This window comes from Naumovozyma castellii, chromosome 4 (assembly GCF_000237345.1).
Source record: "Naumovozyma castellii chromosome 4, complete genome".
NCBI lineage: Eukaryota > Fungi > Ascomycota > Saccharomycetes > Saccharomycetales > Saccharomycetaceae > Naumovozyma > Naumovozyma castellii.
Window position 1 is genome coordinate 291,362 of NC_016494.1, and position 14,163 is coordinate 305,524.

The following is a 14,163-nucleotide window of genomic DNA, read 5'->3' on the forward strand; positions in this document are numbered from 1 at the left end:
TTTCTCGAAGCTCGAGACTTTTTTCAAATTTTTCACCGTCTTGTTTTCGCGTTTGCCTGCAGAAAACAAGCATATTGACTGAAATAAATCGGTTGTTTGATCCCTGACGCTTGCTTCCCTTTCCGTTTTGTCTTGACCGTCAATGAATGGACGATGGATGGATCATCTTTTCCTGCTGGAGGAACTTGGACTCCTTTCGCGTCAGTCTTGCTTAACTCTAATTATAACAGTGACTTATTTAGTATTCAACCTCACCTTCATAAGATCCTCAAGATCACATCATATCAACAAACCCTTCCCTTCCCTACCTCCAAACTAAACTGATTAATGATCGATATTGCTACATATGAAGCGTCTCTAAGCACGCTTCTAACGCAACCACGCAGAAATGCTGCTCCCACTCAAATAACTACTTCCACGGGTGTATTGGCCGGAAGAACCTACTACAAGAGAGATTCTAAATCATCATCAAGTACCACAACGAAGAATAAATCTACCAAATGTACAGGAAGCAAAGAACAATGTCAACTACCATCTAATAATACCCATTCAACCGCGGTCACCGTCGGTGTTGCTGTCGCAGTTCCTGTCTTTGTAGTGATCTTGGCATTGGCAGTAATCTTATTGGGTGTTTATAGAAGAAGCAAGAGAGAGGCTAAGGAAGACTTGGATCCTGATTTTGAAGGTGAGACGGAATTCTTACCTAACGTACATCCTATGTACCCGATGCCCCAACAGCAACAACAGCAGCAACGTAACATGGCTCCACAACGTCCTCCTCAAAATTACTATACACAACCTCAACCTCAACAACCAATGAACCCGTTCTCAAATAATGCAGCCACTAACAGCACTACCTCGTGGAATGTAGACCCATTCCAACTTCCTCAAGGTGAAGACGTGTCGTCTTTGAGAAATTTCGCTAGACAAGTCACTAACGATGGTCTGGGTGGGTATCAGATTGCCTCTAGAAATGTGAGTCAAGTCTCACTGACGCAATCTCAGGCAAATCTTTCCGAGAGTAACGTGGATGCTCCTCATTCCTTCCATAAGGCACAATTGCAAGGTCATGAGATTGATAGTAGTTCCAGTGGCAGCCCTAATGACGTCTTGAATGAGAAGATCACCTCCAATTCACAGGTTAATGTCGCAACTGGGAATGACATGAATCAAATAGATTCGAATAACAATAAAGAATCTGGTATTGCAAGGTTACATAGAGAAAGTAAGATACAAGGTGATGCATTCGAATTTGAATTTGAAAATGAACAAGAGAAGGGGAAGGAGAAACATGTTAGGCAAACGACCAATCCGGTCAATGAAGATGAGGATGACTATGTCGTTCCAGTTTCTTCAGATGAAGATGAAAATATTAAAAGAATGAAAAGTATTTATCAAGTCTATCTAGATAGAGATGGAACTATGAAACAGAAACGAATTGAAAATTCTGAAGGTGATGATGATGAATTTGCCCAGGAACATGAAAGGAATATATCTCAAGAGCCTGTTCAAAATCCAATTATTAAGCCAAATCAACAAATTCCTCATCTAGTGATTAATGATAATCAACAGCCATTGACTGAGAATCCACAACCTGATCTACCTGAAGGTACAAACTTAGCTATCCCAGACAGAAGAACCAGAATAGCATCCTCTATTTATTCAGAAGCACCCATTAACTACCAGCAGCAGCAGCAATATTATCCTCAACAACAGCAACCAATGGCACAACAACCATACGTACAATACCCACCTCAAGCTTATAACCCACAATATCATGGTGCACCATCAATGCAACAATACCCTTCACAGTTACATCATCCTCAAACTTTAGAAAGCATTGGGGAATTACCCACACCAACACAACTTATGAACTCTTCATCCTTACATTCGTTAACTTCATTTAGGCAACCAAGCAAACAACAATTACAATTACAATCTGCTAGATTGAATGGGACAGTATTGAATCCAATAGATCATCCGGAGATGTTTTATACTCAAAATGCGGATCCTAGCCAAATGCAATTGCCACAACAGCAACAAATGCCAAGCAATATGTCTGTTATGACGGGGTCAACCAACCAGAATGGTGATAACGGTGGGGCTCTTCCTCCGCATCAATTAAGACAAAGCATTGTTATGACAAACCCGGCAGACTTGCAGAAGTCAACTACATATAGACCAGCGGGTTCCTTTAGAACTATGAACACTCTAAATAATACAAGAAATAATAGTTTGACCTCTCAAATGAATCCCTATCAACAGCAACAACAGGCTTTCAACTCTCGTGTTAGTGGTATCCTCGAAGAAACAGATATGGTTCAACCTCCAAGCATAGGAGGTGTCTTACCTCATAGTAGTTCGCAAGAGGATCTAAGGAGACAATTGGGATCGTCACATAACTATACAACTAACTGACCGAATATTATACATTCATTTTATTTTATACGTCTACTCCAAAGACTTTCATGTATTATTACGATTTTTTTCAAGTTTATTAGGTTATTTTTTGTTTTTATAAAAGATATATAAGGAAATCAATATGCTAAAATCAATAGAGTTGATTTATTCGGTAACTAGTATTTATTTGTTTGTGCCTTTCAAGTCCTAAGCAAAATCAAAATCATCAATTTTGTTCCTGTATCTCAATAGAGTTTGTTTGATCTTAGAGTTGTCCACCCAGGTGACATAATCTTCCATATTTCTAGTCACCAGGAACGCAGGGTCATTAATTAAGTTTGGACCCACACGCACATGTCCTTGTTCTATAAACTTCACAGCGTCCCCAATGGTTTCTGCCATCTTCAGCCTATGCATGATAACTGGAAGTCTTCTCCTACATATAGCACTGACAGTAACTTTATTTTCTAAATCTGATATTTTGGATTTGGTGGAGAGTATACCCATATTGTACAGTTTCTCCAAGAGAAGTTGTTCATGTTTCACCCTAAATGGATCTGTGGGTGGCAGCAACGAGAGCTTATTCGCCAAACGACGAATATCACCACATATCCTGTTATATTTATGATAATCTTCACGGTTCTGAATATGGTACGTCCTCATCACCTGGGTATCTCTATGACCTTGGTCCTGTTTCCAGTCAAGGAAATCCACCTTCTTCAATAATTTCTGTTCATGATGCTTTAGTTTTCTGACCATCTTTCTCTAGCTGTCTATACTCTTCGCTAAGTTGACACTTTATAGACCACTGCTAATGATATTGTTAGCAAAATTTTTGAGATGAGCTGAAATATTTTTCATTAAATTTATGGGCCTCGCGAAAAACGACAACTCCAGAATAAATGGGAAACATAGACAGATCCTTAATATTACTCCAGCACTCCTCCCTGGTAAACCCAATACAAGATCTGGCAACTACCGTTGTGAATTTGCTACCTACGCTCACCATATAACAGAAACATATGCAACCTAGAAGCAGGTTCTTCTCCATGGGGAGTATCCTTCGATCACATATTGGAGCCAACCCGATATATACGACTCCTGAAACAAAAGTGCTGTTAGGGAGAATGGAAACTCCCAAGGTAATTAGAAAAGGTAGAGAATCCCTTCGACTATCTCAGTTTATTACTATTGAGGGACCCCGAGGAAAATTGACTTTAGAGATGCCAGATTTCGTTACCGTTTCCACTGATGCAAATCATGCTGGTTTGAAATATCAGGTTTCTGTGAAGGATCCTCAAAATAAGATACAAAAGTCAATGTGGGGGACGATGCGATCGCACATCCATAATCATATTATTGGTGTCAATGAAGGTCATATGGCTATGTTAAAATTCGTCGGGACAGGTTATAGGGCCCAAATTGAGAAGACGGATACCGGGACATTTGTTAATGTCAAAGTTGGAGCCTCTATTAAACAGGGAATGGATGTTCCAGAGGGAATTACTGTATCATTACCTGTACCAACACTATTAATAGTAGAAGGTTGTGACAAGCAGCAAGTTCTTTTATTTGCAGCAAGATTAAGGGATTTCCATCCACCCGAACCATATAAAGGTAAAGGTATTTACGTTAACGATGAAACCATAAAATTAAAGAATAAGAAGATAAAATGATTTAATTTATGTCAAAAAAATTGGTGCTGCTTTTGCAAAATCTTGTAAATATTACAATCGATCAACCCAGGTGTATATATGGCATCGACCTACATTGAGCCAAAATATTATAACTAATTAAATAAAAGTATTTATAATCTAATGGCAACGTACATTCGAAATGAAAGACTCGATCAGCTTTTTACTATTGAAGAAAGTTTCCTCATTTGTTCATTTTGTCTTTGCAGACGTTCTTGCTCTCTTTCCTCACTGAATAAATAGTCTGATGCATCACCACCAATCTCCTTCACTTGAACAAGGAAATCTCTCAGTGTACATTTAAATTTGTCTGGCTGATGATATTCTCTGAAGAGCATTGTGAGAAAAGTCAACATCTGTTCGTTTGACAAATAAGGGAATTCTGTAGAAAACATAGTGAATAGATATTTTTGTAGATATTCTTGATTCGAAAACGCAGGCAAAGTGATAGTATTATCAAAAATTGGAGTTTCTGTTTCGACATCGATGGCCAGTGTGATCAGATTAAGCAGAAGAATCGATTGTTCAGAAAAAACTGAACTATGATTTGGATTAGTCAAAGCATTGAATACCGCTGTGACGAATTTTTGGAAATATTCTTTGTAAAAGGTTTGTGTAAACCGGCTATTTTCAGGATTATTCATCTTTTCTGTTAATGATAGTGCAATGTTTATCCCATCAGCCTCAATTTTGGTCTCAATATATTGAAATGACAAACAAATAGACTCAAAATATAACTTGATGGATGATGGTGATAAGTCCAATAATGACCCAAAAGAATACTTGGTAATAACCCTTAATAAGGAATAAAAATATAAACGGTTTTCTGGATAGTCTACTGACTCTACATTGAGCATATCAAGGGTGCATTGTAAAAGACTTTCTATAATGAATGTTACTCTTTCTTGGATCATATGACCAACTTTTTTGATCAAAATTGCTAAACATCTCAGCGCCTCTGCATCTTTAGTACAAAATGGTGAAGTCATATATGTCTGCAGAAGGATGCTTACAAGCGGATCAGCTATTATATCAGTAACAATATAAAGACTGGAAGTTTCATTAATGTAAGTTTCGATCAATTTCAAAATTTCCTTCCGATAAACAATTAAGCTTCTAACTATGGCTGACGATAATATTGTTGTTCCAGAGTTTTGGAGATGTTTAGCTAACAGCTTCGTGGCCTGTTCATACTTTTGAAGAGAAGTTGGAAAAAGAATTTTAAACTGTGGATAAAAGTTTCCACCTAATGAAGAACACAATGCCCTATTAAACCTTATTACGCTGGTCATTGTTGTTATAGTCTTGGTATTGGCAAAAAGCCTTTCATATGACTGCTCACTTCCGTTGAGATTGGATTCCAGGTTTTCTGGAATGCACATTAGATGCTGGAGAAGTTCATCTCTCCTATTCGAATTATCTTCATCATTGATGACAACAGCACATGCTTCTGCAATTTTATATTGTGGAAGTGCTCCAAAGTTAGCGAATAAAGGTTCAATATACGTTATGAGCCAAGAAATTAATGGTTCTGGTTCCTGTGGATAGACCCTTTGAAATTCGTGTCGGCAATCCTGTACAATCTTAAAGAAGTAATCAGATGCCCTATTTTGATATATCTCTTCGTGTGTTCGCATAATTTCCAGAAGTTTGATTATAACCTCTTTTAGATACCCAAATCTATGGTTCAGGAAACGGGGATACTCACGTATAGTATATATAAAGTTCAAGTCGCAGAGTAGTTCATCTGATTCATCCTTCCTTTTTTCAACCAATTTTGTTAATTGATCAATTACGTTGCCTGTGAAGACATCATTAAAATCTTCTTTGCATGTCTTAAATATGACGCCTATTGCCCAACATAAGGAACTGAATTTACCTTCTGACCAGACTGGATTACACCGAAGTTTCTCCAGTTCATCTAGAATAATTAATTCAATATTCTGTCTATTAAAATGAGTCAAATATATGATAATATTGCATTCAAGATTATACGTCTCAGTTTCTTGGGTTTCCTCGTTATGTTCATATTGATTTTGGCCCACCTCATCTTCCATGAAAATCAACTCCGGTGGTTCCTCCATGTTTTCAATAATTAGAACAGCCAAATCATTGAATACTTTCTCGTATATTCGTAACGATTCTTGTAAATTCATATTTGTTTGGTAATTGTGTAACCTTGATGAATTATGAGCATTTTGTATTTGAGATTGTTCTTCGGTAGTATATATATCTGAAGCCATGTCACACCAGTACCGTAATGAGAGTTTAATATTCCGTTCGGATAATTGGATCAAATCTTCATGAGCGGCAACTAGGATCGGAACTAAAATTTTATTTCTTTCTAATAATGGTCTATATTTTGCCAAAATATTTGTCAAAGTAGTGGTACATTCTTGGGAAAGTATTTCCCCATCTATATTTGAGTTAGGTATATTATTGAATGATTTAGTCTCAGTTGGCACATACACTACAACTGTTCGTAGTTCATTTAATATTTTAGGTATGGACGATATAATTGTGCTCGATGTTCCATGATTTGCCAGCTCATTCAAACATCTTAAAGTGGCAACGCTCGTTTGGGGATTTTTTAAGAATTTGGATAGTAGTAACTCTATGAGATCTCCTTCTTGAATGGGTGAAAGATAAATCCAAATCAAGTATTCTTGTAAACAACTTAGCGACAAGTTTTGTAATTCATATGGAGCAGGTTGTCGAAGCACATTAAAACAAAGGTTGAAGATTAGTTGAAATTCCTCGGACATCGATTCTCTCAAACGTAGAGTTTTCGCCCGAGTCATATGCTCTTCTGCAAAATCAAAAACTTCTTCAGCTAATAATTTCAAAATAATCATTGTTACTTCACAAATATTCAAAGAAGTGTTAGCACTTTCACATAGCTCAGGAATGAAGTTTGACCAGTTATCAGGCAATTCCTGTTTCAAAATTTCTACCAAAGTAAGAGCACTTTTATTTATCAGCTCTCGATGGGAATGGAATAAGCTTTCATCTTGAGAAATCGATAGTATCATTCCAATCATAAAGTTCTTTATACCTATTTTTTGTACTTCGGGCAAAATCTTCCATCTTACCTTTATTAGATCATTCAGTATTGAAAGAGCAATAAATTTGGTTTGGACGCTTTTGGAACCTTCCAAGATTTTGTCAACTGTCTGCCATGCATCTGGTGATTCTTCAAAGCGGGTCAAAATGGCTCCAGCCTCTTGCTGAACTGGTCCTGAATTGTTGTAGAAATTATCCACCACTTGGTCCAATAAAGGGATATCAAGGTGGTGAGCAAAGTCTAAGTCGATATTCATGTTCCACTTGTTTTGTCAAACATATGGTATTTCTTAACAAATAGAGCAGCTTTTGCACTGCTTTATGAACGATTGAAATATTTGGTTAAGAAGGAAAAATGCATCTATACGTGTTGCAATGGTCTGGCAATAGTATATTTCCGCGGTTCCTGAAAAATTGGTGTTAGATTGGGCAAAGTCCGCTTGCAAGGAATGGTCCTATAAATGATGATTATGAACAGGAAGTAAGTCCGATGGGAAGGTAATGTGTGTAGTTCAATGCCTGATTGACCTTGAACTTTATTATTGCATAAGCATTGCCACCTTATATCGGCATATGATTCGGCATCTAACCCAGTTTGGAAGAGCAAATTAAAACCTAATGAGAACACTGAACAATACTGTCCCAACCATTCATTATAGTTGGGCGTTAGTTTCTGGTAAATTGTTGAGGGGTATCTTCTAGCCTATTACGCACACTTCTTCTTTCCTTTTAATGCAGGTGTAGTTTTCTAATGACCAAGACACAAGTTAGTATGAGCATTCGTCATTAAGAATGGTAGTCCCTATCAGAAATGATAACTGCTGGCATTACATCCCTAATCTGATAGAATTTCAATACAACATTGTGTGAATCCGCAACCTTAAGGAGGGCAAACTGGACCTGATAAGATAACGAACTGCTGCTTATCGCGGAAATGTGGAAAGTCCGACGGCGAAGAAAAGGGCGCAGGATTCAATTCTTCTGATTATATACAACGTTTGGAAACGAAATGATAGCACCATAATCGCATTGATCCAAATTCTGAATGCTGTAGCAAGGACCTGTATTTGTGAGGTTATTGTCCTGATTTCCTCGAATTAATTGAAAATCTGCTAATCTTGATCCGTTATCGTTATACTGGACCCAATTTCCTATTTACGTGAGCGTATATAAGAAATAGATTATTGAGAGTCAACGATAATTTCAACTATGGTTCAACCTTATTAGCTTTTATTTATTGTACCAACTTATTTTTTTCAAAAATAAACAGTAAAGTAAGAAAATATGAGTGGTTCGTCCAATAGAAGTGACGACAAGGACTTTAAGTCTATCTCCATTGAAGCTAGGGTATCTACAGAGGCTGGGTCTGCAGTGGATATAAGAAATGTTAATAGTCATATTCGTTCCATTCGTTCAAAGACAGGTGCAGGTGAAGTTAATTATATCAACTCTGCCACATCGGTGACAGACAATCAGCTCTTAGCGGAGATTGGTTATAAACAAGAATTAAAGAGACAATTTAGTACATTCCAAGTTTTTGGTATTGCATTTTCAATTATGGGGCTTCTTCCATCCATTGCATCAGTGATGGGTACAGGTATATCTGGTGGTCCGACAACATTTGTATGGGGATGGTTTATAGCCTCAATATTTACAATATTTATTGGTATTTCGATGGCAGAAAATGCAAGTGCAATTCCAACTGCAGGCGGTTTATATTATTGGACTTATTATTATGCCCCAGAAGGATTTAAGAAGGTAATTTCCTTTGTCATTGGTTGTTCCAATTCTCTAGCTTTAGCAGCAGGTTTATGCTCCATAGATTACGGTCTAGCAGAAGAAATCATGGCGGCTGTGGTTCTTACATTTGATGGTGACTTTGACGTTACAAGTGGTAAATTATATGGTATATTTGCTGCTGCTGTCGTAGTTATGGGAATTTGTACTTGCATCTCCTCTGGTGCAATTGCCCGTATGCAATCTTTCAGTATTGCATCTAATCTTTTCATTATTGTTTTGCTATTTATTGCCTTACCAATAGGTACTAAACGTAACAGAGGTGAATTTAATGACGCCAAATTTATATTTGGTAAATTTGAAAACTTTAGTGATTGGAATAGTGGTTGGCAATTCTGTATGGCAGGATTTATGCCAGCAGTCTGGACCATTGGTTCATTTGATTCTTGTGTTCATCAATCAGAAGAAGCCAAAGATGCAAAGAAATCCGTACCCATTGGTATCATTGCATCGATTGCCGCCTGCTGGATTTTGGGATGGTTAATCATTATCGTTCTCATGGCATGCATCGATCCAAATCTAGAAAATGTTGTTGATACTAAATACGGTTTTCCCATGGCTCAATTGATTTATGATTCCCTAGGAAAGAGGTGGGCAATTACATTTATGTCACTTATGGCATTTTGCCAATTTTTAATGGGATGCTCAATCTGTACAGCGATTTCGAGACAAATTTGGGCCTTTTCTCGTGATGATGGTTTGCCGCTATCAAAATACATTAAAATTGTTGATAAACGTTATTCTGTGCCATTCAATGCCATTATAGCAGCATGTGTCACCTGTTTAGTCCTGGGTTTATTATGTTTGATCGATTCCACGGCAGCTAATGCCCTATTTAGTCTGGCTGTGGCAGGAAATTATTTAGCCTGGAGTATACCCACATTGTTAAGATTTACAACGGGAAGAGATCTATTTAGACCCGGACCATTTTATTTAGGAAAACCCTTATCAGCGATTGTTGGTTGGACCGGTATCTGTTATGAATTTTTTATAATAATTATGGTGATGTTTCCCACCCAGAAAAACGGAATCAATAAGACCAACATGAATTATGCTTGTGTCATTGGGCCTGGTATTTGGTTTTTGAGTTGGATATATTATATCGCATATAAGAAGAAGTATTTCCGTGGTCCAAAAACAAATCTGTCAGAGGACGATTATGAAGAAATGGTTGCTATTGACAATATAGATGAAATCATGATGTCCAAAATTATTTAGTATACGTTAATATTTTAATTAATATTTTTGGTAACATTAATGTTAAAAGTAACCCTTTAATTCAAAGTATTCTTGGTTACGTAGGTACTATATAATATAATAAATGCAATACTAATAATCGAAGGTTTGGCTTAAAAGATAAAAAATTTTGGTTACAGATGAGTTTCATATAAAACATATTTTAACAACCCAAATCTGTAAGTGAAGATTGAAGTAAGTAAAAACCCCGTCAAACTAATCACACTTGCTGCTCCAGAAGCAGAGACTGGTTTGGAAAAAGTGTTCCTTAAGAGAACGACAATCGAGCGTATCACAACGAAGTAAATTCCCCGAAGTAAAAGTAGTGTTTGTTGAAGACATTATTTTTTTTTTTCAGTTTTGGTAGAGCTTAGGATAGTCGATATTTTACTTAAAAAAATGGTCACACTTTAAGATGAAACTGATGGACGAAGAATACATGTGGGATAAAGGAATGGAGTGTGAAGTGGGTTTGGGAGTAAAGACTGTGGCATCATGGTTCAATGTAACCAAATCTTGTTGCGCTTGGTGGTATCTTTATAAATTGTACCTTCATTGGCCTCAATTGCATACTTGGATCGGTCAAGACTATATGAATAGCTCAGTCTTGTGGGGTATTCAGCTACAGTCAGTGTTTCAATATTCATGGTAAATGGACCTTCAGAATAGTCAATCAGGCCGCCTGCGTTTTAATCGTACTACTATCATTTTCAGGATCGCCATCTGCTTAAAATAATATGAACGGCTGCATAGAAGAATTGGGATACTCTGAGGAAGTTGTGTTAAATAACCTCTCTAATAGCTTCTTCATTCACATGCGAAGTTACTCTATCTTTAGTCCAATCGATCTTATAGGTATGATATTCAGTTTGTGGTAACGTCATGTAATAACTTTCATTAAGCTGCTTTAATCCATTGAAGAAAAATATTATTTAATGAATTTCTCTCGCCATCCCAATTGGTCTCAATTTAGTGGGAATTCTGTACAAGAAAAACAATTTGTAAGGTGACATGAGAAGAGATATTTTTTCCAAAACCTGCTTTTACTATGACATCTACCTTAACATCAATTATAGTGCGGTTGGATGCAATTAGTCGAGAGTCACCACTTTCTGCAATTGTCAGTGTCAATATATCGCTACCATACGAGATTTTACCATTAACATCGTCAGAATGTTCAAACCACGATGATTTAGGTTTTATCAAAAGTAGTGGCTAGTGCATCATATGATGTTTCACGTTGTATTACTGATACTACTAAAAATGGGGAGATCCACAATGGTAGCAAAATGTTTATACTCCTCATACTATAAAAATAGGAATTGTAATCCTTGTATGGGAATCTTGCTCATTATCAATTAAAGTCTACTTCTAGGATGTACTAGGAAAATTCAATTCAAATGTATTGTTTACTTAGTTTTTTGAGAGAGGGAAAACACATTTCCAATGGTGGAAGAATGAAAATGTTATTTTTCAACAGAAGCTATCTACGGCGCTCTCATTCAGATAGTGTCTTCGGACTTGCTCCAATACAATACGAACCGTAAAAATGAAACATTGCAAGGTCTTTCGAGTTTAATTGGTAACGCACAGAACACTTGGTTTGAAAATTTTCCAGAGCTTCTTAGGGTGTGCCGCATGTTGATATCGATACGAAAATACATTTTTTTTATTTTCTTTGAAATTTTTTTTAGAATAGATCAGTGTGACAACAGAACCATCTAACATATATTTTGCGGCAGAACCGACGTAATAACTTTAATAACAGCGAGAGAATTTGAGTTACGATATAATCATTTATTCATGGGCCATGTTTTTTTGGTGTCATGACCTAGTGTCGTTGTCGGTATGCATTAGAGTTTAGCGACTCTAACTTAGTGACTATATTTATTCAGTATAGATGTCTTACACCAAACAGTGCAAACTATGGTTTAGTGTTGTTAAAATTACAGTATAAATTACAGAGGTAGATTACATGTGATACATTATAATAGAGCAAAGAGGTGAACAAAGAAGAAGGTGGCTAACCAACTCGACAAACCAGTTGCGCTACCTGCCCCAGAAGCTGATGATTGACTAGACGAAGATGTTCCTGAAGAACTTGAAGATCCAACCGAGGTCATTAAGGTGGCATTACTATAGGAAGCGGTTCTCCCAGTTGCGCCGTTGCCAGAGCCTAGTTCAGTCGAATGCGTGGATAGGCTTTGGGATATGGTTGAAGTGTTAGCAAGCATAGTTACGGAAGAAAGGGTGCTAGAAGCTGAAGAAACAGAGTCGGAACTAGATAATGATGCATTCTGATGCAACGCTGCTAAATCCTTCTGCGCTTGATCATACCTTCCATATATCTCACCACCATTTGCCTGAGGCAATGTTGCGTTACTCCCAGGAACATAGGAATAGTTTGATCCTGTTGAATAATCAGCAACGATAAGCTTTTTAATATTCATAATGAAAGGACCTTTAGAATAATCAGTTTCGCCGCCGTGCATATCAACATATTCTTCATCAGAATTTTCAAGATCGCCATCATCCGTATGGGTAATATAAAACCTGGCAGGAGAGTTAGGAAAATCTGCGATGGCAGTACTTGGAACTACTCTTACTTCTTGCCCATCAACGTAAAAAGTCAGTTTTTCCTTGGTCCAATCGATTGTGTAATTATGGTACTCAGTTTGTGGTGACTTCACATAATGGGCTTCCCACTGAGCGGTACTGTTTCTATGACTATTCAGTGAAGTACTAAAGGTGTAAAATCCATCTCCTTCATCATCATCCCAATCTATAGCAAATAAACTTCGGCGCATTCCATCACGTAAGGAACCTGCCCCAGATTCGAAAGCAATTTCAGAAGAAATAGATCTTGCATTTCCAGCTTTCATTATTGCTTCAATCCTACCGTAGAGTATGTAGAAGTTGGACCATAAGGTTGTGCTATCACCGCTCTCCGCAATTGTCAGAGTTAATCCATCACTACCACACGTCGTGGTGTTATTATCACTCTCATCATAAAAATACCATAGCGAGTTCTTTGCATGAAAGTTTTCGTCAATAGTAGCGGCCAGTGCCTTATTCTCGTCTGTCACATTAGCCAGCACAAGTGATGCAGACGTCAACAATGCTGAGAAAATGGTTGTAGCTCTCATGTTCTGAAGGACGTTTTCCTATGCTTTTGCATTGAGATCGGAATCCAACCCAAGTATAACCAAGATCCTCTCCAAGAATAATATAAGAACGAGGTATTTATACAGTACTTGAACGAATAAACTCTTCACCAGTAGCAAATCCTTGTACGGTCTTTTCAGTGGTTGTTGATGTCTTGAAACACTGGACAGATCCGATCCGAAAATGGAAAGACCCTGTCAGTTTTTCTCAGAGGGGTCCGCACAATAAGAACAGAAAACAATACACAATACGCGCTATGCAATGTAATGCATTATTACTTGGATTTTCGCGTTTACTCGACAATGGACAATAACGACAGCCTGTAATATAATATGAATTATACCGTGACACGAAGTGTTCTATAAGTTTCTTATTCTTTTTATATCCTAAATTAATATACACAAAGATGACTTTTAGATCAATTACCCAAAAGCTCATCTATTTATACTTTTTATCTAACAACCATTTCACATGATCCCAAACCAATTCACTCAGTTCCTTTGCGCAGTAATTTCCAGTAGCACAACAAATATTTCTTCTCGAAACATTTCGTTGTACTACCTATTCTACGCCACGTTCGAAATCCATCTCACGTCTCGTCATTACTAATAATGCATGCTCCGTTGTGCGCACAACTCATGTATTACTAATGTGACCTCAATATCCCATTGTGCGATAATGCACACATAGGCAAACTCTATCAACTATGTCATCATCCATTCGTCAATGTCAGATAACCAGTTCCCACGATCTATACTGTGTCCTCTAGTCTATCTCGTAGCACATACTGACACTGGCTAGTTCCGGA

General features: G+C 37.3%; 5 protein-coding genes across 5 annotated transcripts; 3 read left to right on the forward strand and 2 right to left on the reverse strand.

The window, feature by feature from the left end:
- Window positions 1-327: 327 nt before the first annotated feature.
- SKG6 (Skg6p) lies at window positions 328-2,418 on the forward strand (the record flags this gene model as incomplete). Its single annotated transcript, XM_003676052.1, has 1 exon — window positions 328-2,418. The coding sequence occupies one exon, from the start codon at window positions 328-330 to the stop codon at window positions 2,416-2,418; it is 2,091 nt and encodes a 696-aa protein (XP_003676100.1).
- Window positions 2,419-2,607: 189 nt separating this feature from the next.
- IMP3 (snoRNA-binding rRNA-processing protein IMP3) lies at window positions 2,608-3,159 on the reverse strand (the record flags this gene model as incomplete). Its single annotated transcript, XM_003676053.1, has 1 exon — window positions 2,608-3,159. The coding sequence occupies one exon, from the start codon at window positions 3,157-3,159 to the stop codon at window positions 2,608-2,610; it is 552 nt and encodes a 183-aa protein (XP_003676101.1).
- A 263-nt stretch (window positions 3,160-3,422) lies between these two features.
- MRPL6 (mitochondrial 54S ribosomal protein uL6m) lies at window positions 3,423-4,076 on the forward strand (the record flags this gene model as incomplete). Its single annotated transcript, XM_003676054.1, has 1 exon — window positions 3,423-4,076. One exon carries the CDS (start codon window positions 3,423-3,425, stop codon window positions 4,074-4,076), a length of 654 nt encoding a protein of 217 aa, XP_003676102.1.
- Window positions 4,077-4,249: 173 nt separating this feature from the next.
- Window positions 4,250-7,414, reverse strand: NCAS0D01590 (uncharacterized protein; the record flags this gene model as incomplete). Its single annotated transcript, XM_003676055.1, has 1 exon — window positions 4,250-7,414. One exon carries the CDS (start codon window positions 7,412-7,414, stop codon window positions 4,250-4,252), a length of 3,165 nt encoding a protein of 1,054 aa, XP_003676103.1.
- Window positions 7,415-8,441: 1,027 nt separating this feature from the next.
- Window positions 8,442-10,172, forward strand: UGA4 (Uga4p; the record flags this gene model as incomplete). The annotated part of the gene is made up of 1 exon (XM_003676056.1): window positions 8,442-10,172. The coding sequence occupies one exon, from the start codon at window positions 8,442-8,444 to the stop codon at window positions 10,170-10,172; it is 1,731 nt and encodes a 576-aa protein (XP_003676104.1).
- Window positions 10,173-14,163: the final 3,991 nt, after the last annotated feature.